At 41.0% G+C, this 27,914-nt stretch overlaps 1 protein-coding gene and 1 non-coding gene across 2 annotated transcripts in view; one reads left to right on the top strand and one right to left on the bottom strand.

The window, feature by feature from the left end:
* Positions 1-27,696, top strand: part of Chinmo (Chronologically inappropriate morphogenesis) — a 49,875-nt gene extending 22,179 nt beyond the window's left edge. Inside the window, exons 4-6 of the mRNA XM_078192741.1 lie at positions 527-774; positions 1,171-1,452; positions 26,732-27,696. Coding sequence (XP_078048867.1) covers positions 527-774; positions 1,171-1,452; positions 26,732-26,964 — 763 coding nt within the window. The 3' untranslated portion in view covers positions 26,965-27,696. The remainder of the gene's footprint in view (positions 1-526; positions 775-1,170; positions 1,453-26,731) is intronic.
* Trnaf-gaa (transfer RNA phenylalanine (anticodon GAA)) lies at positions 19,824-19,896 on the bottom strand. Its single transcript has one exon. It is a non-coding gene; the product is annotated as a tRNA-Phe (tRNA).
* Positions 27,697-27,914: the final 218 nt, after the last annotated feature.

Here is a 27,914-nt window from a genome sequence, read left to right as displayed (position 1 = left end):
CCATGGAGATCTAATGCCGCGGCCTTCCTACGTTCTAACGTCGATTTGGGATCCGGCACTGGCCCACATTCTTACATGATATGCATCTCGGCCACTTTGTCCGCGGCCTGAACATTTCGGATCTCCGCGTAGTGTTCTATATGCGCGTAAACTATAATACACGGACATTTGAAATGTTCAATTTGCAGAATCTCATATCGTGGAATATTATCAAGGGAACGTAAATTTTAATGTTACCCCAAAACTGGTATAAAAAGATACACCTAAAATTTCGATACGTTTTTTCTAACCTATATTTAGTACTATAATATAGAATTTATTCTACGGTTTTTTTTTCAAACGTGCTACCGAAATCATTTATCTGTAACACTGCACAATTTTTTGTATAAGGGGTTGGAAGGTCCACCATCATATTTGTTCGCGCAGTGGCTATCTTATTGTTTCCCGCGACTCAGCTATTCTTCGATATTGCATTGCTTTTTTTGCTCGGCTATCATGCGATTCCTTTTGGGGATGATATTTTTAGATCGCCCAGCGACGTGGATGCTCTGGGAAGGGCGAGCGTGTTGCGCGATGGCACGGCCTTCCGGCCCGCATCCGCGCCGCATCCGCTTCTACTGGAGAACCACTTTTATCAGCCGTTTACTCACCCCTCCGAGACGCCCGCACACCCCCATACCGCGCCCCATACGCCGACGGAATTGGAACAGGAACTGGAACGAGCGAGGTCCGAAGAACGTAGCAATTGCGATCACAAGGAAAGCGTAGCCGAAGGTAAACAAATCTTAACTTCACGCGTACAATTCTTCTTGCAGTAGTGGTCTCTTTGTAACAATTCATGTCACCTGTAACCACTGAATATAAACGTTAAGATAAAAGGTAACAATGAAGATTCAAATTTTTAGAAAAGTAAAATTTGATGATCAACATTCTGATTTGCAAAGAAGAAATAATGAAACGAGATACATTTACCATATAGTGTAGTTAAAAATGAAATGAAATTAAGTATATAACATTAAGTTAGCAGAAAATACATATCATGTGAAGAAAAACGTAACATGATTCGAGTTGAAAAGAATAAGAATTATAGTTAAATGAGAATTAGAAAGTACATATAATGATAATTAAAGAAGAATTGAAAAATGAGTATAATGGAATGATTGTTTGTAGATCTTCGAATAAAGCAAGAACCGGTGGCACTATCCGATCGGGAGAGGGCAGAAAAATTGGCGGAAAGATTATCGGGGGAAGTGTACTCCGGAGGAAGGGGGTTCGATGGCAGCCATTACGGACAGAATTCGGACCACCATCAGCACGGTGCGCAAATGGGCCCCGCCATGGTGCCCTTGCCACCGGCTCATCCCCCAACACCTGATCTTAGCCCTGCACCAACCACCCCCGCTATGTGGAACACGAAGATCAACAAGGCTGGCACTGTCACGACTCCAGACGGTGAGTGACATAATTGATTTATATTTCTTTCATTCATTTTTATGTCTCGGGTGTTTTCCTTAACATTAGTTTATCTAATCTTTTTTCCACAAATACACATCCAGGATTGGCTAATCCGGTGAATAGAATGTGTAAATATGTAAACGAAATTTACCCGAATATAGTCTTTTTTGGTGTATCGTTAACCACATTTAAAGATCAAACCTATGATCTATTTATTAATTTGTTGTCTCTTTTCTGGACGATGAAATTATATGTAATCTAGCACTGTTATTACCTGTTATTACCTCTATTCTATAATTATGCATTTATGTATTATGAGTTACAGGCAATAGGAACGAAATAAAAGTTAATTTCTTCTGGCTTTCTATTTTATTTTATTTCTTTATGTTGGTCGATTTTAGTTTGTTGAGAATGTTCTTAAAGTCTTTTATCCTCTACAGTTCGAATTTGTTACATTGATATAAAGGGTTTAGAGATTACACTGAAATTTCTCAATGGTTACGTACAAATATTATACGCCAAAAAAGAATTATTCAGATAAAGTCGACTAAAAGGAATTCGGATAATTCAAACAATCCGAATAATGATCAACTCTGCTTAATATAGATGTGAATTGGAAATTGATGTTAAAGAAAACCACCGAAAGAAAACTGATATTACCTCCTTTATTATTTGTTATTACTATTTTTGATCGTGCACATTTCTAAAACATACTACAGACGCAACACTGCAGCTAGATATAGAAAGATTTGAAATTTGATTTTCTCGCAAAAGCAACTTCAAAAATATTTTAAGCACGCATTTGAGAAGACAAGTTAGCCAAATGCTACGCTAGGAGAACGGTCTGCCGATAATAAGTGGAAGGGACCAGAGAGTCGTCAGACACAAGTTGCAACATCAAGAAAGCTCCACGTGCAGCCGATTATGCAACGATTAGCCATGCATTTTGTAACATTAGATCCGAAAGGCCTTGCCTTCCAGCGACGCATTGGCCTAGATAAAGACCCTAACGCCGTTTCGACTACGGCGACCATAAAAGTAATCCTAGCCAGTAATTGTTACGTAATCCCTTAATTTGAAATTGAAAATCTTATTGGGAGGGAAATTCGGCATTGACTACAGTTCCCCCTATATGGTTGACGGCCCTATTTTCAAAGTCTCTTTTTCAGCAACACCTTCTTTGGGTGAACTATTTTCATTTTAAAGATTCTTGAACATATTTTTGTGCACCGCATACTTATAAAATATTGATTAAACTGAATTCATCATTAAATAGGGAAACAACGGAAACCGTACCATTACAATATCAGTTGTATTGCTAAAATTAAGATATAGAAGAATACTCACGTTCAATTCTTCGAGGCACGTTAGAGTTGTTAAAAGCGTCTAATCTTTTCATTACATAAATATTTGCGTAGCATCTTTAAAAATTAAAATTACTTAAAGCTCAATGATTTTCACATTGAACCCCGGGTCGTTAAATTTTACAAGAATAAAATTTCTGTATAACGCGAACCTTTTATTTTCTAAAACGCCCTGCTTCAAAGAGTTAATCTTTTGCGCTCGATTGACGACTCGGAGACGCCATTTAAAATGACCTTAGCATAGATCGACACAACTTTCATGTTCTTCAAGCTTGGGTTTAACAGGCTGCTACAAGTTTAAATGCAAGGTGAATAAATGGCCACGGTATAATTTATTATACAAATCAGAAAAGACAAAGTATATCACTACAACCAAGTAACTCTTCTATCATTCGAACATCTATGTCCTCCAAATTCGGTCGACTAACCGCAACTTCCTCGTAATACGTTATCATCTGCAACGTGGCCAACCACTGCATATATAAATAACCATTCCATTAACCAAACGTTCATTGTCTTTGAGATTAGTTCGAGAAACCGCGACCTTATTGAAATTTATTTTTCTGTACAACGTAACACTAAATCCGGCAAACCGCCTGCCTTTTCCCTGTTCGTCGAGAATTCGTTCATCACGAAGACGAAAAGTAAAGGGTAAAAGTACTTTTTCTCTTTTCCGTCCTGAATCTACGTGGCCGTTAGTTGGCCGCCGGTGCCTGTCGGAAAGTTCGCCTCTTTATTTTTTACCTGGCCGAGCGATGCTCGCTTGGTCGGCGTGTTCTAACGCGCGGAAAGAGAGCAACATCGGCGCCGGCGGGCGGCGACGGTGTTGGGTAAGATTTACGGACGCTCTCTGCGGTTGACGCCCACCTGGGGACACGTTGTTGTGCCTTACGACAGCGGCGCCGGCCGCTTCGCCTTCACGGTGTGAACAAAGTGTACAAAGAGGATGCAGGCGACACAGTGCAGCCATTGGGAACATCTTTTGCTCCGGCGAGCAAATCACCGGGCGTGACGCCGCGACGCCGCACGTAAAACGGTCCCGTGTGGGGTGGTGTCGGCACGGCCCGACCCGGCCCGGCTTGCCCGACGGCACAACCGAACCCCGGTCACGTACCAGGTTGGTGCGACGCCGCGGATCACGCTTTAGACGACCATTTTTAATCGGTGCTAGATGAGCGGCCAGCCGCGGTGGTAAAGAAAGAAGCGAACCGGCAACTAATGCAACGGTTATTGACATTAACCGTGCTCGAGCTGAGCCACCGGGAAAAGGAGATGCTGGAGAAAAGGGGGAGACGGCGGAAAGGGGGAGACAGGGTCGACCGTGTGTCCACGGAAGAGGAAAAGACCAAGGAAGCCGAAAGAGAAAGGCTTTTTTGGTGCCCGCCGTGTGTTTCGTAAGCGGCCGCTCGGTCGAATTGTCACAGAACGCGGAGGTGGCGGCTGATGATGGAACAAGGTTGCTCGAACATTTTACTGGAGTACAGTTATGCTAGTTTGGACTTTGTTGTCGCACCTCTGTTACAGGATGTTGCTCGATCCCGTCGATGCCAGTCCGTCACTGACTCCTTAAAATATGGGCGATTTTTGATAAATCAACTTTTTCCTTTTATCGAATTTTGAGAATCTGTAGACTCGACTACGTATGCCGATAAAGCCCTTATATCGCAATACAGTAGAAATCCATTTATGTGAACAAAATTGTCGTCATTGTTCAGCTTTCTTAACCCTAATCAACCCTATATTAGCTAAACTAGAACCGCGTGTCACCGAAATTACATTGAAGGTCCGCTAAACACTATATACAAGGATTAATTGATTAATTGGTTACTAAATAATTTTCGAACGCCTTCATTCCTTAGAACGCTACGATTCGATCCATCCTAATTTCTGACGGAACCGAATTCGTCGCGACTCAAACGTTTCAGCATCGAAATCTCTTCGTTACGAATGGTCGGTTAATCAAGAAAACGGTCCCACGTTCCGGCGGGTTCGAGTATAAGAAACGAACATCTTTCGTTTTTCATCTAACGCGAACGGCTGCAGTTACGTCAGGCCTCGCTTGTTCCCTTCAGGAACGCAGTGACTTTCTCCCGGCGTTCGGGAACGCGTTCCTCTTTCTCGTTATCGGCTTTCTCGCGACCACCTGATTCCGTGGGACCCGTGTCCTCCGTTGGAAGCTGGGGAGGCATCTGGAATTCAGTTCCACGGGTTTATATTCATCGCGGTTCGTCGATTATTCGCCGCATGAATATTGATCGCGCGAGCGAAAAGCGAGATGTGACGCGTTGGTTTGTTCATTTTCTGAAACGTCAGTCGGGAATGCTTGGCCGCCGCCGCAAGAGTGAAAATAAATTACTGTTCTCGATGGCGTGGAAGCCTCTGTTCGAAACAGGAATTTTAACGTTGCGTGTCTACTTTCTAATCATCGCTCGGTGAGAGCTGAATTAGAGTACAGGAACAGGTCATGGGAATATGGGTGGTACACGCCTGACGGATTGACGTCAAATTAATAACCTAACTATGGGCCAACCAGACCAATATGGGATGAAATGTATAAAAACCACCTAGCAATTTAAAAACTCCATTGAGAAACAAAGATGTAAACTGAAGAACGCTCGGATTCTAGGATCTAGATTCGATGGTCATCGAATTCCTGGATCCAAGATTTCTTGGTTTTCTATCATTGGATTTGAGTCATATCTGTCTCCTTGAATTTATATCTTTGGGTATCGAAATCCTTTAATTAGAAATTCTTGAGCTCGATTTATTAAATTGAGCAACCACGAACCTAAGAATTCTTTAACACATTGTTAGATCCCTGAATATGACCTTCGAATCTCGAAATTCCCTGCTACAGGTATCCATATTTTAGTATCATTCAGCCTAGGAATCTTCCGATTTATCTTTGGATTGCGAAATATGTGAACTTTCTGATATACATAGACTGGATATTTTCCGATCCAAGTTTCCATGAAACTAGACGACCAGTCAAGTTCAATCTTTCCATCCTAACTCCCCGCGTTCAATATCCAATTTACAGAGCCCACGTTGCAGTTAGAATTCATGGTTTCCTTGACATTTTTGCAAATTGACGGGCAAAAATACCAAAGTTCCATCGTTACAGGTAATAGCCTGCGTCGCCGGTACGAGCAACCATATTTCGTGAAATACACGAGTGTCTCCGCTAGGGGAAATGACACGCCACGACATTGCATTATAAATGAAAAAGCGGGAGGTTGCAGTCACGCGTGCACCGTGCGACCATGTCTCGTCCCAATCTTCCAATTCTCCTTCGAGACTGAAAGCGGACTGCAACTTCGTCCACGTGACTCGTAAAAGTTTCATCGAGGCGTGCACGCGCCGCGACGCGCGCCGGCAACTCGTTTAAGTACACTGACGCTGATCAAACATTAATTCGTTGCTTCCGACTATTAATTCCGTATGCAGGATCGTCTGCACGTCAGGTCGTCTTCGTGTTCCGGGTATATTCGGACCGACGAAATCTTTATCGGCACGCTTTACGTGTCGGACAAGCTTTCGGAGAGCTGTTGCGATCATTGTCGTGTTACGTGTGCAGGATCGTGTAGTTTACGTCAAACATTGCAATTTTCACCGTCGTGTTTTACCCTAATAAAAACATATGTTCCGTTTGGGTCTCTGTTTCATAGCGTCCTACAGTATACACGATCGAAAGTACTTCGAATACAAAAAATCTGCTCGGTGTACAAGTGCAAAAATTGAAAACGAAATTAATACTTCTGTCTCAAAGAAAATTAACCTTGTAAATTTTATTGCATTGTATTACAGTGAGTTGTTAACAAAAGTATTATAAAATGATCAATACTTATGTTTATGCAAGATGTTCTGTCTGACCATAGGAGATTCCGCATATTTATACCAAATGAAATTCTAATTTATTGTTAATTATTCAACTATTTTCCTTTATGCTAGTTCTTAGTCCATTAACCATTGAATATTTCTGGTACGTGCGCAATATAAACATGCTGAAACACACAATGTCTGCGGATAATTACGTTGGTGTACCTCCTATTACCATTTGCGAGATGTTTGCATATTCTATTATCGTGAAATCTGTCGTCTAGAATGTTAAGAACCTGCGGCGATCGAACCTTGACATCGTTCAGGCTTTTTTCAGAACTTCCATTAAATGATTCTAATGAGGAACAAACGCGTGATATGGATACGATGCATCGATTAACGTTGTTTCACGAAGAAGAAACGAAACCCGTTTCTCAGTAGCGTTAGGTTACATTTCTTTCTAATTAGACCGATTCGAATTCAATCTGCCGTCGAGGAACATTTTCTTGGACCCTGCCAGGGACTCCCGGCAACGGTTCTTTTCGATTCCATGGTAGCGGGATGCTTCGCGGATCACGTGCGAATCAGGAAAGTCCAAGAATACCTAACGCCGCCCGATTTAGGTCACCGGTTCTTAGAAACGATTAGTTCTTCTCGGTTCTCGCAACGCGCAAGCCACGAAACCGAGTTTAACCTTCTGTCGCTGGAATCATTGCACAATGCAGCGGACAGCGCGGAGTCCCCGCTTGGCACATGACATCTCGACTGGCCAACCTTTTATGATATCATGGTCGGATTAATAAACAAGTGGCAAAGAGTTTGCCATTGTCGGGACGAAATCACCGTGCATCATTGTTGCACAGTCGGGTCAGGAGATCCGTTGTGTTCTGGAGCAAAATTTTCTATCGAGCCGAACAGAATCGCCAGTTTCACTTTTATTTTAACGTTAATTTCGCCGATATTTCGCATTATACCATTTACCGAAGTAATTTTGTGATAACTATAGCAAAAGTCGAGAAGTGATTACATAGAAAACGTAGGAGATAGAAGATAATTTTTACTAACAGTTGTTAAAGAATGTCCTTTAATCATTTTGGTGAAATTAGTGTTAAATAGAAGAAAATAGTGGAAAGAGTTGTTTAGCAAAGGGTTGGCGAAAGTCTACGTAGAGAGATACGTGTGTATAGCAGGGTATTCGAAAGCACCGTAAGAAGTATCGATAATAAAAGTTATATATCATTTCCGTAAAACGCATACTTTATGAATTATTTGGCGTGTGTATGCTATTTGAGACGTGCAAGTTTTTTCGAGACGAGTAAAGTCGAATAAACATCGAAAGGGTTAAACTCTTTTAAAGCCGGGTAGTTCGAAAGCTGATACACCGTGGAAGAGTATAATAATCTACAGTCCCGTTGATATCGGAATGCGACGAATCGAGAGCGAATCGAATGTCCGATCATGGGATCCGTTTCGTGGCGTCGTTTTTCGAAAAGCTGTGAGGAAATATCGGGGGCGCGTCCCCTCGCCGCGATAAGACGCAAGAGAGCCACTGAATGAGTTATGGGTATAAAGCGGTTGGATGTTTTTTCAAGAGAGGATGCGAAAGGCTGGCTCCTCTCTCTATGTGTGTCATGGCCAAACCGGCAACCAGTGTGTTTTAGAAACTGTTAGAAAAGTTCGGTTGACTCGCGTTCCCGCGCTGCAAATTATCGTCGGACGAGAAAAGATTTGTTTAACGCTCGCCTACTTTCGTCACGCACCGAACCCGGATTCGTGAAACTTTCTGTCCCGATTCGGGGAACACAGGGTCCGTCTTATAATAGATTACGAATTTTCAATTCGATAAAGAACGAACACTGCTGCTGATTTCGCAGTAAGAATTAAAAGGCACGCCATTTGACAAAATTATATCTGACTCTCCATTAACGTTTCACTTGTGGAGAAAGAAACACGATCTAATTCTTTAATACTTTGACTTCGTTTTAAAAATTAATTTTCACACTAATTAATTATAGCCGCGAGACATAAGAATATTGAGAAAATAATTGATATCTTGTAACTTAAATTTCCAATATTAATTGAATTCAATAAAATACTTCAATCTTATGAAATCGTCGAGGTTGTTGGTATAATAGTCGAAGCGTTAAGATTAAAATAAATAAAACGCACAGTTACATTTAAAAAATTTAACAGTGGCAGAAAAATTTGATCTTTGATGAGAGGTTTGCTGTAGCCAAACATGGTGGACAGTTATAATATATATAGCGAGGATGTGTCAATAAGGGATAAACTTCTTCATAAAGAGGTACAGTACTAGGTTTACCGTAGTTAAGGGACAATTAGTGAATTGTTACGAACACGACAGAAATCCAATGTGACAGTCATCCCCAGAACTTGTATTGATCGACAGAACACGGTAGTGTACAGGAGAATCGCACAAATCCGAATTAGAGAAGTGTCTCTACTCGACTCGAAGTTAGTCGGAAGTAATTGAATTACCGTGTAGGTTTCACGGAACAACTTTTCTTTTCCTATTGAGAATGATCGAACAGTGTTGCGTTCTAATCGATTGTTACGTGCATTATACGTTGCCTTCATTTTAACATTTTCGTTGTTGGAACATTGTTTGAGAAAATAGTTACAATACTATTCCATTAACTGTCATATCCACAGAAATAGGTATTTGTCTACAAAATGTCTAATACGTACATTTTTAAATAATTTCAAATGTACACGGTTATACATATTTCTATCGAAAAGGTCCGCCATTCGAGTGCGAATTGTAACTATAGTATACTTTAGCCTCTATAGTATATAGTATATACTATAGTAGTATCCTTTACCTCGCGTACGACAAACTTTACCTTCCTGATTTCACCTGTAGCGTGAGCCGAAATATCGTCGAAACTGTAATCTTCCAAATCGCGGGCATATCAGCGAACGGCACGGTGTTCTGAAAGAAGAAAAATGGCGATATACCGGCGCAGAACTTGCAACGACTGCACGCGCGTATCTATCGCAGAAAACAACCGGGGCCGCCGAAACCGGCGTAGGGTGGGACCTAATCGTCCGATTGATCGGCGACGACGTCTAATCTCTCGGCCCGACGTTATCTGCGCAACCATCGTACCAAACAGCGAAATTCTCGTTGTTTTTTTCCTTATTCGCGCGTGCGCGCGCGCTCGTGATCGCAACTGCACGGTATTGTTCCCACGCACGCGAGAACCACGCACATCGTCGGAGACGCGCGTGCTGAAAGTTAACAGTTAGAACCGCTGATAGGACGCCGAGATGGTCTCGTGCAGCGACGTATTCGGGTCACGAAATATTTCGTGATAACGCTGTCAGAGGGTTTGTCGTACGAGCTAGCCTGATAAATTGCCTCATATTTGAACGAAACGACGTGCTCGCGCCTTCTTCGAAACTTCGAGCGCCGCGTTGCAACCCCGATGTTTCGTAGCGCGACGGAAATAGTCGCTCCTATTACCCACGAATTCGTCATTCTCTACCAAGATTATGGGTCTTTATGCAAATTTTTATTTTACAGTTCTCTGCGAAATTGTCTCGTTCTGACGACAGCATTCGCGCAGTATGATAAACTGTCTATTTATTATTGGACCGCGGTAATTTATGCAAATGCATATTTTTATAGGAAATCGTTGAAGGAACGGAACCTGGACAAAAATTTGTTTTGCGATCAGAAGATTCCAAAAATACATTTTTACTTTCACACGTTTTTATATTTAAAAATATATGCGATAGTAATAATTGATTGCGTTGACGTTGGTTTGGGTTTTCTATCATTTTAAGGGATTAAAAATACTGCAACGGTATTTGTATATTCTTTTAGTTCTTACTGTTTTTACAAATTTTTCTTAAAAATGTATGAGATCCGCATTCCGTTGCTCGCTATAACGTACTTTAATAATCTCAGAAACACGTGACACTTTCCAAAAGAATCTATCGTTGATTAAGCGTTCCCGATTTAGATAGCCTTCAAGCATTGACAACGAGGAATCATTGGCTCTAATAATCATCTTCTAGCGCGATGAGCATCTGGTCATTTATGTATTAGGCCCGAGTGCTGATGGTAATAATTGTCTTGAGTCGCATTCTCAAACTTTAGATACTCAGACATCGATTTCTGTGCAGGAATAGAAATCGGAATTAATTAGGTACCGAATTTTTTGCGTGTGCGAGATGTCGAGTTTGTACTGATTGCGAGAGACACTCTGAGCTGCCCTTAGTGCCAATTACGTTTGATTACACGTTTGCAATTAGTGTTGACGACAGTTGAAACTATCTTAACTATCCCCTATCGGCGTGTCTTAACTTCAACTAACGTAAAGCTATGGGTATAGGCTCCTCCCCCATAAGGGTAGTTAGTGTCTTCCTTAACCCCTTGCGCACTCTGAAGAATCTAGCTCTTGAGGGTGATTCCGAGTGATAACCTGTTAAGAATGAATGTTATTCTGTTCTTTTAAGTAGGAATTAAATTCTGTTCTCTTCTCATCGATATTTCAACATTCGATTAATTGTAGGTAGGGTAAAGGTGTAAGAGTAAAGGTATCGGAGTGATTTTAGTCACTGTACGATTCAGTTTCTAGACAAAAATTGGCAATTTGTAACAAGGGGAGACGATTACTCGAGCCTCGCGCCTCGTTTTTACAATTGTTGACAATTTGTTTACTCGATCACGGTCCTGACAGTGGCCGTGTCCTCGAAAACGAACGGGAGATTTAAACGAAGTCCCCGTCCGGGTCTCTTATCACGCACCCGAAATTATTCATATTGCGAAGTCGACGATTTCTGCGCGGAAGAATTTTCATTTTTATTATTCGAGAGCCGCGCGCCGGCTATCACAAAACAACCGGAATACATCTCGACCCTTCTGCAAGCTTTATTACTATGCTTCTCGCTCTGACAAGTACGAATAAAACAACAGGCCGGCGTGCCGGCCCGGCACTACCCTCCTACGCACAATGCGTAACCCTATCTTCGTTGGTAATACTCAACCCTCGTACCCGCCCTTCCTCCTGCAACGGCTCGTCCACCCCCTTCCTGTATCTATCTCTTTCGCGCGATCTCTCTCGTTTCTGGCTCACGATCTCCTCCGCATGAAACCCGCGTTGCCATAACATTCTCTGTCGAACCCGCGCAACCGTACGAACTTTTTTGAATTTCGAGCACCGCTCGAAGCCACAAACGAGTGCAAAAGTTTTAATAGGTATCCCCCGTGATCGTCCGGCATATTCGTGTACGAAAAATTATACATTCGACACGTGTTTGCAAACGTTTTTCTCGTTATCTCTCTGAATCGTTTAAATGTTTAAATAATGTGTCGCTACTACAAAAACGTTTTAGCAAATGGGAGTTGTCGATCACCGAACGTTATGTCACGTATTTTAAGTAGATCTGCGCATCTTTATGCGAAAGAAAAATTGTCTCTATCAATTTTACGAAACAAAAGACGCATAGAAATATCGTTCCTTCCTTAATAATGTTAATGTGTGGAACATAGTCAATGTTCTTAAATTCGTTAAATATTTTTCCAATTTTATATATTTCTGTATTTGCGTGAAATGAAATTGATCTGTATTATTACTGTCAAGAACTGTTTAAGTTCTTAATCGTATTGAAGCTGCAAGAGAATACCACTGTATAGAAAATTCATTAAATGTCTCGACTGTTCCGCATTTTATCTACACATTTCTGTTAAGAATGCATAAAATCCGCATTTTAATTACAAGTTCAATGAACATGTAATCAAAGTAATTTATCCTTTTTTTACGTGAATTACGAGGTCGTGGACGTCGCATTAACGTGTCAAATAGAAATATCTTCGTGGTTTTAGGCCTTTAAAGTACTCATTTTTATCGCAAAAGTATTAGTCTACTTGTTAGACTGTACACGTGTAAACAATATTTTCGATGCGTGATTATTTTCATCGGCCGCCGTTAAGTATACGACAGAAGTAGACCGCGAGGAATTATACAATGTTGGAGAAAAACCGAAAAGTAGTGTCAGCAGGTCACAAATCGGCTGCGAATGTTCTCGTGGGAGAGGGTAGGTGGTATTGGCGACGGCAAGGCGTGGGTGCAAATTTACTGCAACACCCGCGATTTCGCAATGTCGGTCGGATTCGGTGTATTTTATGCGACTGACAATAGATCAGAATTACCCTTCTGAATTATCTGATTACAAAGATTCTATCCGACGATGCCGAAAAGATGACGGAAGACAGTCATGTTTAATCCACGTCATTCGGATGATATGATCTAATTGGTTGATGTTTAACATTCTGATTCTAAATAAACCGTCCATTGTATTTTAGCTGGTGTATAAAATAATAGAAATGTAGAAAATTAAACTTTTAGTACGACATAGAAGCAGACTCCAGTATCCTAGATCCTGATTGATATTTTAGTTAGTTTCTAGAATACGTATGTTTGTCTTTAATTTACACGAATTTATTATGATAAACGTTCGTTTATAAAATCTAATTAAGGAACGGTGTCGCTTATGCGCGACTAACGTGGCAATCTACATGTTTCGGTATTTTTCATGAGCTCTTCAAAAAACTAACAATGTATTATAAAAGACGACAATTAGTATTAGTATTTTACTAATCAATTATACTTCGTTCGTACGAACAAAGCTACTTTAAGCGAATAACATCAAATTGTGGCACAATAGTCGGCAATAAATGACCATGACAAAAAAAGAACATAAACCATAATAGCTATGAACTAAACAAAATTGTCTTGACGCTTTTTTTATATCAGCGAAAGTAACAAAGATATTTCAATGCGTAAACTAACCAATCAAATGTGCACATTTAATGTGCACCCTGTAGCCTGTTCTTGTTATTACAATCTCTCGCACGTGTCGAAGCAAAACCGATCGTAAAAGTTACAAGAACGAATTTCTTTAAATTCGGTAAAATTATTATTACGAAACTGGCTTCAACAATGTAATTTATTTAAGCAGTTCCCATGCAAGTGTATCCAAAAATCGAAGCTACACTAACAAGCGCGGTCCGCAAGGTGCGTCAATTTAGCTGTTAGAAAATGTAACGGATCAAACGTTGGAAAATTTCGACGATTTTCACCGAGTCGGCGATGAATCCGACGAGGAAAATATTCGGGAATGCATTGGGAGTTTTCCGGCGTGGTTCTGGGGCGCCGAATTTCGTAGAGCCGAGCCTATCGCGGCACGCACCAATCAATAAACGAATGCGTGCGTGCACGGACGGGTCGGGCCGCCTGTGTGTGCAGCTGCCGGCACGGCTGTGTGAGTGCACGTGCCGCCAAAAGTTCGTGAACGCACAAGGTTTGCGTGCTCCCCGGCCGTTTGTGTGCGCAACTATGTGGAGTGGGCCGAGTACACACGTACACACGAGCTCCGCGAGAGCCTTTGACGACTCTGTGCCTCGCACCGCAACCCACATTTCTTTTTCTATCTTTTTTTCGCCGCCCCCCTCCTCCCCCTCCTCCACCTCCTCCTCCTCCCTCTCCTCACCCCGTTCCCTTTCCCTCTTCTCTTTTTCTTCTCCTGGTCTTCTTTTTCGGGGACCGATTCACGTCACGGAATATTTTCGTTGCACCGGAGATGGGTGTCCCGGAAATCATCGGATGCACGAACTAAACCGTATCATTTTCCTGACGCTGCCGTCGCTACCGTCGCTACCGTCGTTTGTTTCGCTCACAGTTTTCATGGTTACCATACCTTGGTTATTCCGACGTGTCGAATCAAAAATATCAGAAGCCAGACGTTCCTATTCTAAAAACAGTTGTTATCAAACTATTCTTTAAATTTTTGATAGAATTCCGAAAACACGAATGGACAAATTGGAAAAAGAGTTTAACAAATAGTTTTATTTGTATCACTTTCGTAGTCACAAATTAATGTAACGAGTTTCGCTTATCGATAATGTTGCAATTATATCGTATACTGATGTGCGAAAGTCTTCTCAAGTTTGCTAAAATTCCACACGCTTTTCACACGTTTCACATAAGAATTATGCGAGTGCATCGTTGAAGATTTCGAGCAGCATATACTGTAGCATGTATTTGCACACTTTCGCTTGAAACTTCGATCCGCCGCGAGATTTTCCGCCAAGTAGAAGAGGTTAACAATGAACAGCCACGTGCACGCGTTCGTATTCGATTTTGCGTAGGAGCAACGGAAGACTGTTTACAACCAACTTTATATCGATCTTTTACGTAACGAATTGTTTTGCGTTCGACTCGGGAAACCGCGTCGAATACTAACGAGTACGTTTAATTGGTAGTTTGCATCGTTTGAGGAAGTTTCGGGCGCAAGCAATCAAATGTTCGGATTAATAACATTACAGCAAGTGGAAATCAGATAGGAACTACAATGTTTCGCAGCTGACTCGGTCACTGACTTATCAGGGAGATCCTTATCTCGAGTATCGCACCGTGCACGTAACACACTACCGTTCGAAAGCTTCGGAGCAGAGTACGAGAAAACATATATATTTCAGTCACCAAGAAATAAAATTGCCTGAACATACATTGTTCGCTGCCAGCGAACACTCGGTTCTAGTTTCATAAATTTCCGCAGAAATTCTAACGCTCTTCTTCGTTCATTTCGATTATCATCTGCGGAGACATTTATAGTCATTCGATATTATAAATAAAATCACTAAACTGTCCTCCATAGTCTGTGGTTTGGAAACAAAGTCTTCCTTGTTCAAGCGACGCTAGATCTATGAGCCACTAAAACCGGCTAGTCTACGCGCTTTTTATTTTTCAAGAATATATTTTTATAGATATTTCGTGGAATAATTAGTTAATAATAATTATAATAACATAGTTTAAGTAATTAAGTGACGATTTGAATACATTGGGACAAGATAATCGATAAATAAATCTTCCTCGATCTGAGTAATGAGAAATTAAAAATTGTAAAGTCTAATGACAGGCAGAACTCGGTAAATATGTACAAATATTTTACCGAAACCACGCAGAGGTTATTGACAACAAATCAACGAAAACAGAAAAAATATTCGTAGAAAGATCGTTGAAAACAGCTCATGAAAAATGATACGCGTCCTAAAACATAATCGCGGCAGTAAGAGCAAAAATCCTTTGATTGATTTACCGATCCTACACAGACATCGATCAGTGAGATCATTGGCTCAAGGCTCGCATGGCGGTTCAATGATCGATCCAATACTTCCAATTACCGCACGCATTGTTGGATCTACGGGAGATCTCGGCCAAACTTTCGCTTGCGTCAACGATACATCGGGAACACATCATTCTTACGTCATCGAGATAACAATTTGCACACGTGGCTGCATTGTTGCGCAGCGATTGTGTCGACGAAATGTAACTGTTACATTCGTTAAAAGTTTTGGAATCACGTCCTCGGTAGTGTCAGTTAAATCGTTCATAACAATACTGTCAGCAACTATTAACTATTTCTTTTATTATTAATATAAATGAAATTAAAAATTATATTTCTACATACATTACAGTGAATAAATTCAGTTCGCTTATTTCTTACAATTTATTATTTTCATCATGTTTTAGACTTTCGCAATATAATATTAATATGTACGATATAATCTTAATATAACAAGTAAAATTCGATCTATAAATGCCATATTAGTACAAAAAAGGACGATCTACTAAAGGGTGTGGTTCACGTTTATTAAATCGAAATCAAATTCTCGTTTTCTATTATTGGTGCTTGAATATTATTTCGGGCCAGACAGAAGCAATTTACGCGCGAGGGTTAAACCGAACGAAGGTCGAGCATATCACCAAGAAACCAGACATTTGGTACGCGCAATGCTAGCAGAGATCAATCAGGACTACGCGTATCGGGGGATCGGGCGAGCATAAGCGCAATAGCAAATTCGGACAAGTCCGGAATATTTTATAACATCGCGTGTTAAATATCGCGTCGTACGTATCGTGCGGGCGATTATCGGCCGATGGGAGCTGAACACGAACGGAAACTTGAACTCGACCTTGGTATACACAATGGTCTAGGAAGCCAGGACTCGGAACCATTTCCCCAAATACAGTGCCTGTCCGCCGCATCGAGATCGTCGATCTCCATAAATAATTCAACGCGTGGCCGGCGTGTGTCGTCTTTAAGCTTGAAATCGAAAGTGACGTGTCAACACAGAGAGAACTCGCGTCAACCTGACAGCAGGAACAACAGGAAGGGAACGCACAGCTCCCGATTGAGAGAGAGAGAGAGAGAGAGAGAGAGAGAGAGAGAGAGAGAGCCGTATTCCGATCCGATGGGGTCTCGGAAGTGGACCGTTGTGCAGGTTATGGTTTTCCTACGGGCACCGACGGGGGTGCAAGGGGAACACCGGCATTCCTTGCAGCTAAGGGATCGACCGGGGTTCCAAGGAACGAGGAGGGTGATTCGGCTCCCCCGATTTCGGGCTGCAGGCCACGTTCTCTCGCTGACATTGATTTTCTTCGCCCTCTTCCCCCATCCCTCCCTATTCGCTCCGTCTTTCTCCCTCCGATGTGCCGCTCTCCTTTCTCATCCCACGGGAACCACCCTTTATTCGCCAGTTCTCGCGTCGATCTGCCAGGAACGAATCACCTGCGACCGACGTGTTCTAGTGGTCAAGCTCAAGGATTTAGGTGAAGAGATCTCTAGAGATGTTTCAGGATCACGACTGCAGTTCCGCTTTCCATACAGATCGTTCCGTTCTCTAGAATTTTTTCGCGTTGCCGTAATTCTCCCATCTAGCAGGCATTTTCTCATGATTTTAGCAAAACGGAGCAGGTCACGAAAATGTTTGTCCACGAGGATAACGAATTAATCAATTGCACTTTCTTGGTTTTTTAATAGCAGAAAAAGTAATGTAAGAATACTACGAAAACATAAAAATTGATTGTAACAAAATGAACGAACAAATAAAAGCCCTACTTCCTCGTCAAATTTATTTTTACATAAATTCACGTTTCTGTCTCGTCTTCACCGAATCGGTCACTTATATTTTTCATTGATAACTTAATTGACATTACGTTGTTCATATTTTGTTATTACTTGTTGCAAACATTGTTGCCGTTAATTACTCACACTAGTGTAATAAATTTAAAAAGTTTATGCATAATGGTGTCCGTCTACTTGAAAAACAAATTACTACGCGGACACTTGACAATTCCTGTAAATTCAAATGTACAAATTTGAATAGACTGTGTGTGTATGTGTACCAGTGTAATGTAAAGTATCTATGAAACGTTTCATTTTTTTTTTGTAACAAAGTAGCCTACACAGTGCAAGGTAGAAAGTCAATTTCATGCAAACTACCAAATTACGTTCTGTACATCTATTTCCCTTGGGAAGCCTGTTTAGCTACTACAGGAGTGTTCAACAAATCCTCCGTTACGTAAAAAAGCGAAACCCTTCCGTGAAAAGACCCCTCGACTGGTAACTTTCCAATCAATTAGGCCCATGCTTATGATTTATTTCGTAACTGCGTTCATCAGCAGTTCTTCGCGATTAATATTCTGGTGTTAAAAATTAATGTTCCGTAATCATTGTGTGCTTCAATTGAGGAAATAGTATTATGACATAAAATTAGGATGATGGAAGCCTTTCTCGAATTTCCTCACTGCCCGCCTTATAAAATAGACGGCCATATTAATTTCTCTATCAATATCTTATTTATGTAAGATGAATTTTATCATTACATTTGTCGTTATCGTTAATGCAAATATTTTGTACAACGAATTTGTAAGGTAAAATTGCCAATTAAAAGTGACATATTTATGAAATATGTCATAAATTATAAAAGAGAACAAAATGGCATCTGCAAGACATACGTAGATGTAAATCAAAATATGCATAATGAAACTGCTGTATAAGTTTTCACATGGAAAGGATATGAAAAACATGACTTTTTTTTATATAATATTCATCCACCGGAGATTGTTCATTCATTGGATAGATTTGTACACCGTTCCGTAAAAATATATTACCCTAAAGTCCCAGAATACAATTTATTGAGCGAGGGAGAGAATACCGTACTACCTTTACTGTCAATGGATTAATCGTTAACAACGAATTAGTTTCCAGCGCGGTGTCCAAACACTGTCTATTGTTCAACCGTTGTCAGCATCGTGCTTCCTCTTTTACTCTCCCGTCTACTTTGTCGCTCCTCTTGTTCGGATGGGAGGACGGTCGGGCCGAGCGACGGAGCCGCCGTCGACCAATTTGGCGCCACCGAACGAAATGTGTCAAGGCCTGGCCGATCCACGATCCATCGGAGGAATCCTCCTCCCTCGCTCGATCTCGAGGAACGCGGCAAACAACGGGACGCGCGCGCGTTCCTCTCCTCTGGCGCCGCGCCCGGGTTCCGATCAGCTCCGTTCGGCTCGAATCAGCTAGGCACCGCTCCGCACCGCTTCGCGTCGCGACGATCGCCCAAGGATTCGTTGATTTCCCACGGGACGATTCGGTGACTCTCTTTTTATCCGGGCCACGCGTGGAAAATCGCTCTTTATTTTGATTTCGTGAAGAATTATGTCATCGGCATATCCGGCGACCAGCAAACCCTTCGTTTCGAGGAAACTGTTTCCGCCAGATGCCTCGCGGTTTCAGGCTTCCGCGATGATGCATTCTTGCTCAACGGGGATTATCAACGCTATTAGTCATTCAGGCTTCTTCGATACACGGGGTCATTCACCTTACTTTGTCTTGTTTTCCTTCTTTAACGAAATGTGTATAATTAATCACATATATGTATATGTGAATAAGAAATCATTGATTGATTAGTAATAAAATAGAATTAATTATTTATACATTGATCTCTGAACCGTCGCACCTTAATAATTATGTATTCTGTATTCAATAGGCGTTCGAATGGCATGATTAAATGTTGCTCATTACAGTTGAAAGAAGTCAAGGTGATCTTCATATTTTTATAGAAATGGAAAATTGCAGAAAATTAATTGCAAACAACTTTTGTGAGAAATTGTTTTTTATGCAGCATACGATTTACGAGAAAAATTAAGGTGAAATAGTAAAATACCTAGTCCGTACATCCTGTTGGTTGTGTAAAATAAAATAAGTTATTGCGTGTAAAGTCTTAATTTGAGAACACGGTAAACTAACAAATGATTTGCCGAAAAATAAAAACTGTGCATACAAAAATTATCTTAAAAAAAAAACTCACATTGCCGAAACCCGGGATTGAACCGGGGACATTTAGATCTTCAGTCTAACGCTCTCCCAACTGAGCTATTTCGGCTGATGAACGTTGCTTTGCAAATGGATCGTCAAGTTCGTTGAAACTCATTTGTTTAAGTAATAGTCTTAACCAAGTACAGTATGACTGTTGACTTCTTCTTGACACTGACTAAAATGGGAAAGTACAAAGGGAGGAATATGTACTTTTCATAAATAACGCAAAAAACGCTGAAACTACCTAGTTCTGAACGTTAATAATTTATACGGTGGTATAAATAATTGTAGGCTCCAAATAACTTTTACATTTTTAGTAATATTTAGACAAAAACTTAATAAAACACCATATTTATACACTCCTATATTAGAAATCATGGAAAATAGAACTATACAAATATTATACATTTCTATAGTTTTCTATCTATTCTATAGTTTTCTTTCTATATATTCTAATTTTTCATTTAAATATCAGTAACAATACGAGAGTTACTTTGAATCTACAATTATTCACATCACTGTATTGTTTTTAATAATAACAATTGCTAAACTTTTATAACATCAGGAATTATATAATACAAAATCAATAACAAGTTATTTTGACTGATTCGGTAGTTGGGCAATTGTTGTGTTAATTAAAATGTTACTAAAAACAGCGCAGCTACTAATGAATCGAGCTACCTTAGTGGAAGTTACCGGTATACCTGTAATTCGAGAATCTGAACAGGTCAGTAATCTAATCTAGTCAGCTGAATCACTTGCAGCGACAGGTGCACAATACACACCTGGTCCGAATTCGAATCCCATCCACCGCTCCAATTTATCCTGTCACGCTTTGTAGGCAATCTACGGTTCAATCAAGTGATCTATGATTAGTTCTTTATCGTGACAGGATTGTTTAAAAAACGGTAACAGTAATATTGACTACGATACACTGGTACATTGATGATGAATACAAATCGAAATATCACGAAATTATCAAAACTTTAGAGAAATCTAGATATATTATTATATTCTCTGAAACTTGTTCAAACTAATAATAAAGAAATCATTTTCTCTAAATTTGTCCACTTCGTATAATAGATAGAGACAATTTTCATTTTGTTAACAATAATATTTCCTAGAGACAATTCTAAAATCTTAAACTTCGTGATCTTGTAAAATCATCAAATTTTGTTACGAAAGGAAAATAAATATACACAGCTATTAATTCCTCGTGGGCACGACGCTCGGTCGATAGGAAGGATTTGCCACGAGTTGCGGTAGGGCTGTATCAAAAACTTTCTTCATGTTGTTCTTTTGGTCGATCCACTTCGGTTGAAAAAGGGAAAAGGGCCAGACCTCCCCGTCGGGCGGTCGGAGAAGACCTTGGAAGTCGGCTTGCTGCGTATCTTTGCCGAACCTTTCCATTTTCTCCTGCGCCAAAGCGCTGACTGTTGCGGGATTTCCTCGCCTCGATGGCTCCTCGGACAAACACGCATGGGAATCGAAGGCCAAACCGGAAGTCCTCGTGTCTTCCGTAGCCTTACGGCCAGGGTTTCAGGGTCTCCATCTTCCCGATCAATTGACAGAAACTTGCCGTTCCTCGTTTCGTCCACGTCGAAACTTAGACGCTCGATAAATATTTTTGTTTCGTAACAGATGATCTGAACAAAATTGTTCTTTTTCGAGAGAAAATCTAAATGCGAAGAATCGATCATACATTAAACTATAAAACTACAGATTATAACATTACAACACCCTTACAGTTATAAAACCATTCGTTTGTGCATCATATAATTTAACTCGGCTTTTTGTTGTATAATCGAACTGTATGTTTTATCTTAAAACGAATTTTGAAAATATTTATCGATTATCTTAACTGTATATTAGCGTCAGAGACTAAGCACTTTAAATCTATTTATTCGTAGTTTACACTACCAGGAACGAAATTATTAGACCGAGCTTGTGAACGTAACTACTGTGCAGATTTTTATACGTAAAATCAAAATTGTCTAAGTTAATTATAAAATGTAGAACTTTAAACGCAAACTATATTTCGCTTTGAAGTTATTGATCAGAGCAGACTCGCTCGGAACAATTCGTGTAACAGTGCAACCCCGTGTATCGTGAATCAGTAAGAAAAAAGAACAAATCCATGATCCCATTAAAAACTTTTCAGCGAAACTAGACGGGTAAGATCTCGCGTTTTTGAGGACACGAAAAAGAAACGAGAACGTAAAACGTGTTTCCGAGACGTAGCCGGTCACGAGAGATCTGTCAACTGCAGGCAACACTTATCCTATCGATAGTCGGCGTGCTCGTCGATTTAATCGTCTAAACACGAAACTGAACACGCCGGGAGGTCCGGTCCACCGTCAGATCAACCGGCTCCTTGGTATAATCGGGTGATGTCCGATAATAATCGCTGATACACGCGAGCCGGTCTTTCGTGGAAGCGATTGTTCTTCGAGAACGAAATTAAGACAGCAATCTTGACGATACGGAATTATTATAAAATAATATGATTTACTATCTCGAGTATTATATTAAATATTATTTCATTACAGATAGTGGTATCATACTTTAAACCCTTGCGATTTCTTTTATAGTTACTTAACACTTTCTCATCCTTAATCATTCTTTCAATATAATATTAGGTCGGTGCATATGAAATGTCGGATGTTTACGTAAATATATAAAACTGTATATCTTTTTTCAAAAGCTGTTGATTTAATCAAAATATGCCCCGTTTTCTTTACTACACCTTTTTCAACGAGATTTCAATACAGAAATGCCTGTCTTAAACAAATTCTGATCTTTAGAATTAGTAAACTCTGATATGGAATATTTCAGAGTGTCTTCATTTATATACTATTTAGCCCGTAGAAACTCGGGCAGATTTTGAGCAGTTTTAGGACAATGTTGCCATTATACGTTGTTCGGCTGAGGAATGTGACAGCGACCTGTCATAAATAATGTGGGGATTAAGAGAAATAGAACGAACCCTAGCATGAAAAACGTAAACACTTGAGTTTTTCTTCTCTGACGTCAGTGATAAGACGTTGCCAATAGCTTCACCCTCGGCGCGTGGCTGTTCCATTACAAACCGCGCGAAGCATGTTGAGCAGGTCTGCGCTTGCATTTTACCGCATTTTCGTAACTTCCCCTCTACCTCTCGGACGTTAGAGACCCTTACCGGACGGCTGGCGGATATATCCGCCCAAGCGTGTTTACGGCTGCGGACGGCTGGCGGATATATCCGCCCAAAATACTACGCGCTCCAATACCCGTCGTCCACAGCGACGCTCGCCCTTCGAGCGCTATAAATCGAAATAAATCTTCTGGCTTATAGTATTTCTATCTTATGCGATAACGTGCATTTGATTAAGTTGGCGCATATGAATACTATATACTATTTATCCTGTATGAACACTATATACTATTTAGCTCGTAAAAACTGTCCTAAATGTTTAAAATAGTGAAAGTCGGTTGGCGAAAGATCTATATTTTATAAAATTTTATATTTTACTTCATTTAATTTCGCAATTGTTTTGTACGACGTATGCGTAGTTTTGTGGGCTAAACAGTATGTAAATGAAGACAGTCTGAAAAATTCCATGCTACAGTTTATTGATCCGAAAAATCAGAATGTCTTGAAGACAGACATTTATGAATTAAAGTCTCGTTGGTAAAAGTGTATTGAAACAAATGGGGCACATTTTGATTAAATTAATAGCTTTTGAAAAAAGATATGCAGTTTTATATACTCGCTTAAAAATCCGACATTTCATATGCACCAACCTAATATAACATATATTTTCCACAATAGACAATTTACTTTCATTCCTAAATTGTGTTAACAGAAGAATCAAAATTTATTTCAATTCGAAAGAAACAAGCAAGATTCATATTTAGTAGACCATGTATGAAATCTTCATCGCGAGTCCGACTCGTTATAAAATATACTGCAAGGGATTAACTCTTTGCGGTGAAAAGTGTTTTCTCCCTTATTCCAGAATTTGCTGTTACACAAATCTAATATATGCATATAATATAATTTAATATGTAATATAATATTGTAAAATAGCATAATCGTTTTTACATACTGTGTAATTGCAGCATTATAGATAATTGTCGGCATGAAAAACGTTGATATAGTGGACTTAGGAACTCGCAGAAATACTAATTGGGCTAGTATGCATTGTCTTCGACTTTTGACCCGTCAGAATCGCGATCCGCGTCACTGTTCAACGGTTTTCGTTGTTCCGCGTGCCTGGGGTTTACGTACCCCGCGGCCTCCTACTATTCGGCCCTCCCTTAACCGTAAATTTCTGTCTTCTTCCCTACCCTATTCATTCCCCTACGCCGATCTCTGTCTTTGCTCTCCGTTCGTCCCCGTTTTTTTTTTCTCTCCACCGTTTGTCTCTGTCCAACCGAGTCCCCCCCCCCCCCCTTTCTAACTCTCTGTCAGCTTCTGTCTTCTGCTCGCACATTTCCTTCGGGCCAACCCCTTCCCCGGTTCCACGTAGAACGTCTTCACGGATCCGCCTTTGTTTCGCCAGCGATCCTTTGTAAATTCCCTAGTCAGCTGCACGGAATCGAGCCCCGCGGCCCCGTTTACTTTTTCTAGGATGGTCCGGCTCTATTTTTAGGCGGCGACTCTCGCCGAAAAGCCGAGGCAGTTCCGCACATAAGCGCCGCGTGTAGCGTGCACGCGCGTGGATGCGTCTCGCTCGCTCGCTCGCTTGCGCTCACCAAACCCGGACCCTTTGCACTCGCGGCAGAACTGCAGAGTTTCTGCACCTGTTCGTATTAATCGACCGCGGTAATTTTCGCAAAATGAAAATTGTTTACATCCAAAGTTCTTTTCTTTCGTTAATGATTTAAATAAGTTGAAATTAAGACATCGGGATTCGTAATTTCCTCGAATCTTCTCTCCGTAGTCATTGTTACTGCAAATTCAACAAATTCACGGTTTGCGTGATAGGTACCGGAAAAATATCGTGCGGATGTGCGAGATTTTTAGGAGAATTAACCCTTTGTACTCGAGTGGTGACTCTGAGGCACCACTAAAATTGTTCTATCATGTCTCGAGATAATTTTTATACAAACAAAGTTTAGATTTAAAATATTGTTAAATAGTGAAACTATTGGTATGAGTGGCAAGAATCAATTTCTTATGCATAAAAATGCACTTTGTTGCATAGAATGGAAATATTATTAGCAAGAAATTTTACTTCAGATTTACAGTTAAAATGGCACGAGTGCAAAGGGTTGAGTTCGATTTTTTTCTCTCAAACCGTTGGGTACGTTCCATTCTTTTCTATACTCACTTGGAAGCAAGATCTCTTCAGAAATAATTACGCGCGATTAAGTTAACGGCTTCCTGTACCATAGAAATTCGATATAACATATTTTATTTTGTTCCTACTTAACTTTCTCGAAATTTGCACGTTCACTGCTGCATCGCCGTGGCAAGAAAATCCGAGAAAAATATCGTAGCGAAAGTGCATGGAAGTGACGATATTTTTAACAATTACTGGTTAACCCCTTGCCGTACAATTTTCTTTACAATTACTAAAAATTTGTACGATCGCATTAATTTCTTAGAAGAGAAAGGAATTTTATATTTATTGTTTTCTTACATCGACTTGAATGTTTAAACCCTTGCACTACTTTTATCTTCTAATTGCAATAATTAAATAATTTTCGATTGGAATAATTTCTTGGAGGAGGAATAAAATTAATATTTATAGTGTGCTTACAATTACTTCAGCGCTTAAATATTAGTGGCAAAAGGACAATTTTATTTCGACTTAAAAAGACGAAATAACATCCTTACTTAACAGGTTATTGTTAGAAATCATAATGCCGAGTCAGACTCGTCAAAGTACGGGAAGGGGTTAAATATTGGTGACAACAGAATAGAATTTGATTTCTACTTAAAGGAGCGGACGAACACTGATATCTAATAGCTTATTACTAGAAGTACGGCAAGGGGTTAACGTAGACGATGCTTATGTGTAATTATTAAATGTACGCTATACCGGAAACTGTTCGACTGAAATCTATCTGGAGAATCTAGAGTTATGGTTGTTCTAGAAGAACCGAGCAAGGATTTCGAACGTTGTGTAATAGAATTCCCAGCTCGCGGTCGGTAATTCTTCCAATTCCTTTATGGTTAATAAGAAGATTGTCGTTCGTTCGCACGGTTTCGCTAGAAGAACCGCATCCAACGGGTGTTTACCGAAAGATTCTCGTGGAGAACGCTTAGTAAACCGGGAGGAATTTGGAACAGTCATGGTCAAGCAGCGTTGACGCCGGTTTCTCGAGTTAATGATCGGTTCCGCATCGCCTAAGGAAAATAGTAACGTTTGTGTAAATGGCGCCCTTCGACGAGAATCAATCGTGACCGATGGCGATCGTTGCGTTCGCCGTTGCGTTGATCTTACACGTGCCGGCAATCTAGATGCCATTGGCCTGTCGGGAACTTCGCTCTTAAGGTCGAACAGATAATCTTCATCCTTTCTCATACCTGGGCCAGATGATAAAGAATGTCTTCCTGTAAAAAAAATCCCTTTAATGACCGGTCGAGGAATGTCTTAATACATGATACTCGATTGTCTACAATTAATAATTATCTCATTATTCTTCACCGTAATATAAGAACCTGTTACTCAAAATCGTGTACAATGAAGCGGGAAGTCGTGCGTTTGCATCGAATCGAATCCAATGAAAATTTTCTCGTCGCATTAAAAGTTGTTAAATTATATATTATTATTTAAATAGCTGGAATCATTGTTTAGTAAATTTTTAACGAAAACTTGTTTGTGCTCTCTAAAGATTGGTAACAGAACTATCCAGTTTAGTACGCATTCGTGTGATAACACTAACGATCCTGTTTTTTTTTTTCATTTCAGGAAAGAAGTTGAAGTGTCCGTTCTGCGAGAGACTCTACGGCTACGAGACGAACCTGCGCGCCCACATCAGACAGCGTCACCAAGGTATCCGGGTGCCCTGTCCGTTTTGTTCACGGACGTTCACGCGGAACAACACGGTCAGACGGCACATCGCGCGGGAGCACAAGGCCGAGCTGAACCTGAAGGCGTTCCAACAGTCGAACCACTCGGTGACGGACACGGTGCCGCAGTAGATGGTAGACGTGTCCGAGGTCGTTACCGGTACCGCGTGGCGATAGAGGGAAGTCAGCACGGTTCCTCGTGTAACCCGCGAGTGGCGCGTAACGTTCGCAAGAAGGACTACGAAGAAGATGGAAACGAGCAAGTAAGCGGGCAAAGGTGTTGCAGGATCCACCTTTTCCGTTGGTCGTCGGTCAACGCCGTGCCCATACCACACGTCGCATCCGAACGGCGGTGTCCAGAGTCTCTTCGACCGAGGTCTCCGCGATGCAATTGACAGCGGTCCGGTGGCCGGGACCCGAGAGGATCTCGGCCCGCAAGGATTACAAAGGGCGATCCTCGCGATCCCTGCTGGGCGAACGCGACGATCCCGTTCGTAATAGTTGTCAATTACGAGGGTCCTCCGATTCGACCGCGGGTCTACGGATGAAAGGATCTCTAATAGAGCGCTCAGCGAGGATCGGTCGGGATATCTTCGCGACCTGGTCGAAACGGCTCTGCAGAATTTCATCCGGTGTTCCGTCCGCTTCGGCGGTCTGTTAACGTTTCGACGCTTGGGAACGTTGCGAACCGCTCGAGAAGGATGGACGCCGCGTGGACCCGGGATGAGACGGAAGAGGCGTTGACCGCGAAAATAGGAAAATTAGCCCCGGTGATCGGATCACGAACAGGCGGATGAGATTGGACGGATGTAGAGAAGCCGGTGAAAGGAAGAAGCTTGGGGAAACACGTCGACGTCCGATTGCTCTGAGCGAGTAGTTTACGCTCGGATAGAAGGTGAGGCAGGCGATGGAGGGGGGGGGGGGGGGGGATAGGGGAGGTTATTGCTCGGGTACGCTCGCGAATAAATCACAAAACTAGTCAATGAAAGTGCAACGTCAAGTAAGAATTATTAACTATAACGTTTAAATGAGCGCGACGAAGAAATGAAATAGAGAGTAGAGGAAAGCGGACAGCTGCAAGC

The sequence above is a fragment of the Augochlora pura genome, chromosome 2, assembly GCF_028453695.1.
Source record: "Augochlora pura isolate Apur16 chromosome 2, APUR_v2.2.1, whole genome shotgun sequence".
NCBI lineage: Eukaryota > Metazoa > Arthropoda > Insecta > Hymenoptera > Halictidae > Augochlora > Augochlora pura.
The sequence above is the reverse complement of the archived record's forward strand: the minus strand, read 5'-3'. Positions and strand labels throughout refer to the sequence as shown.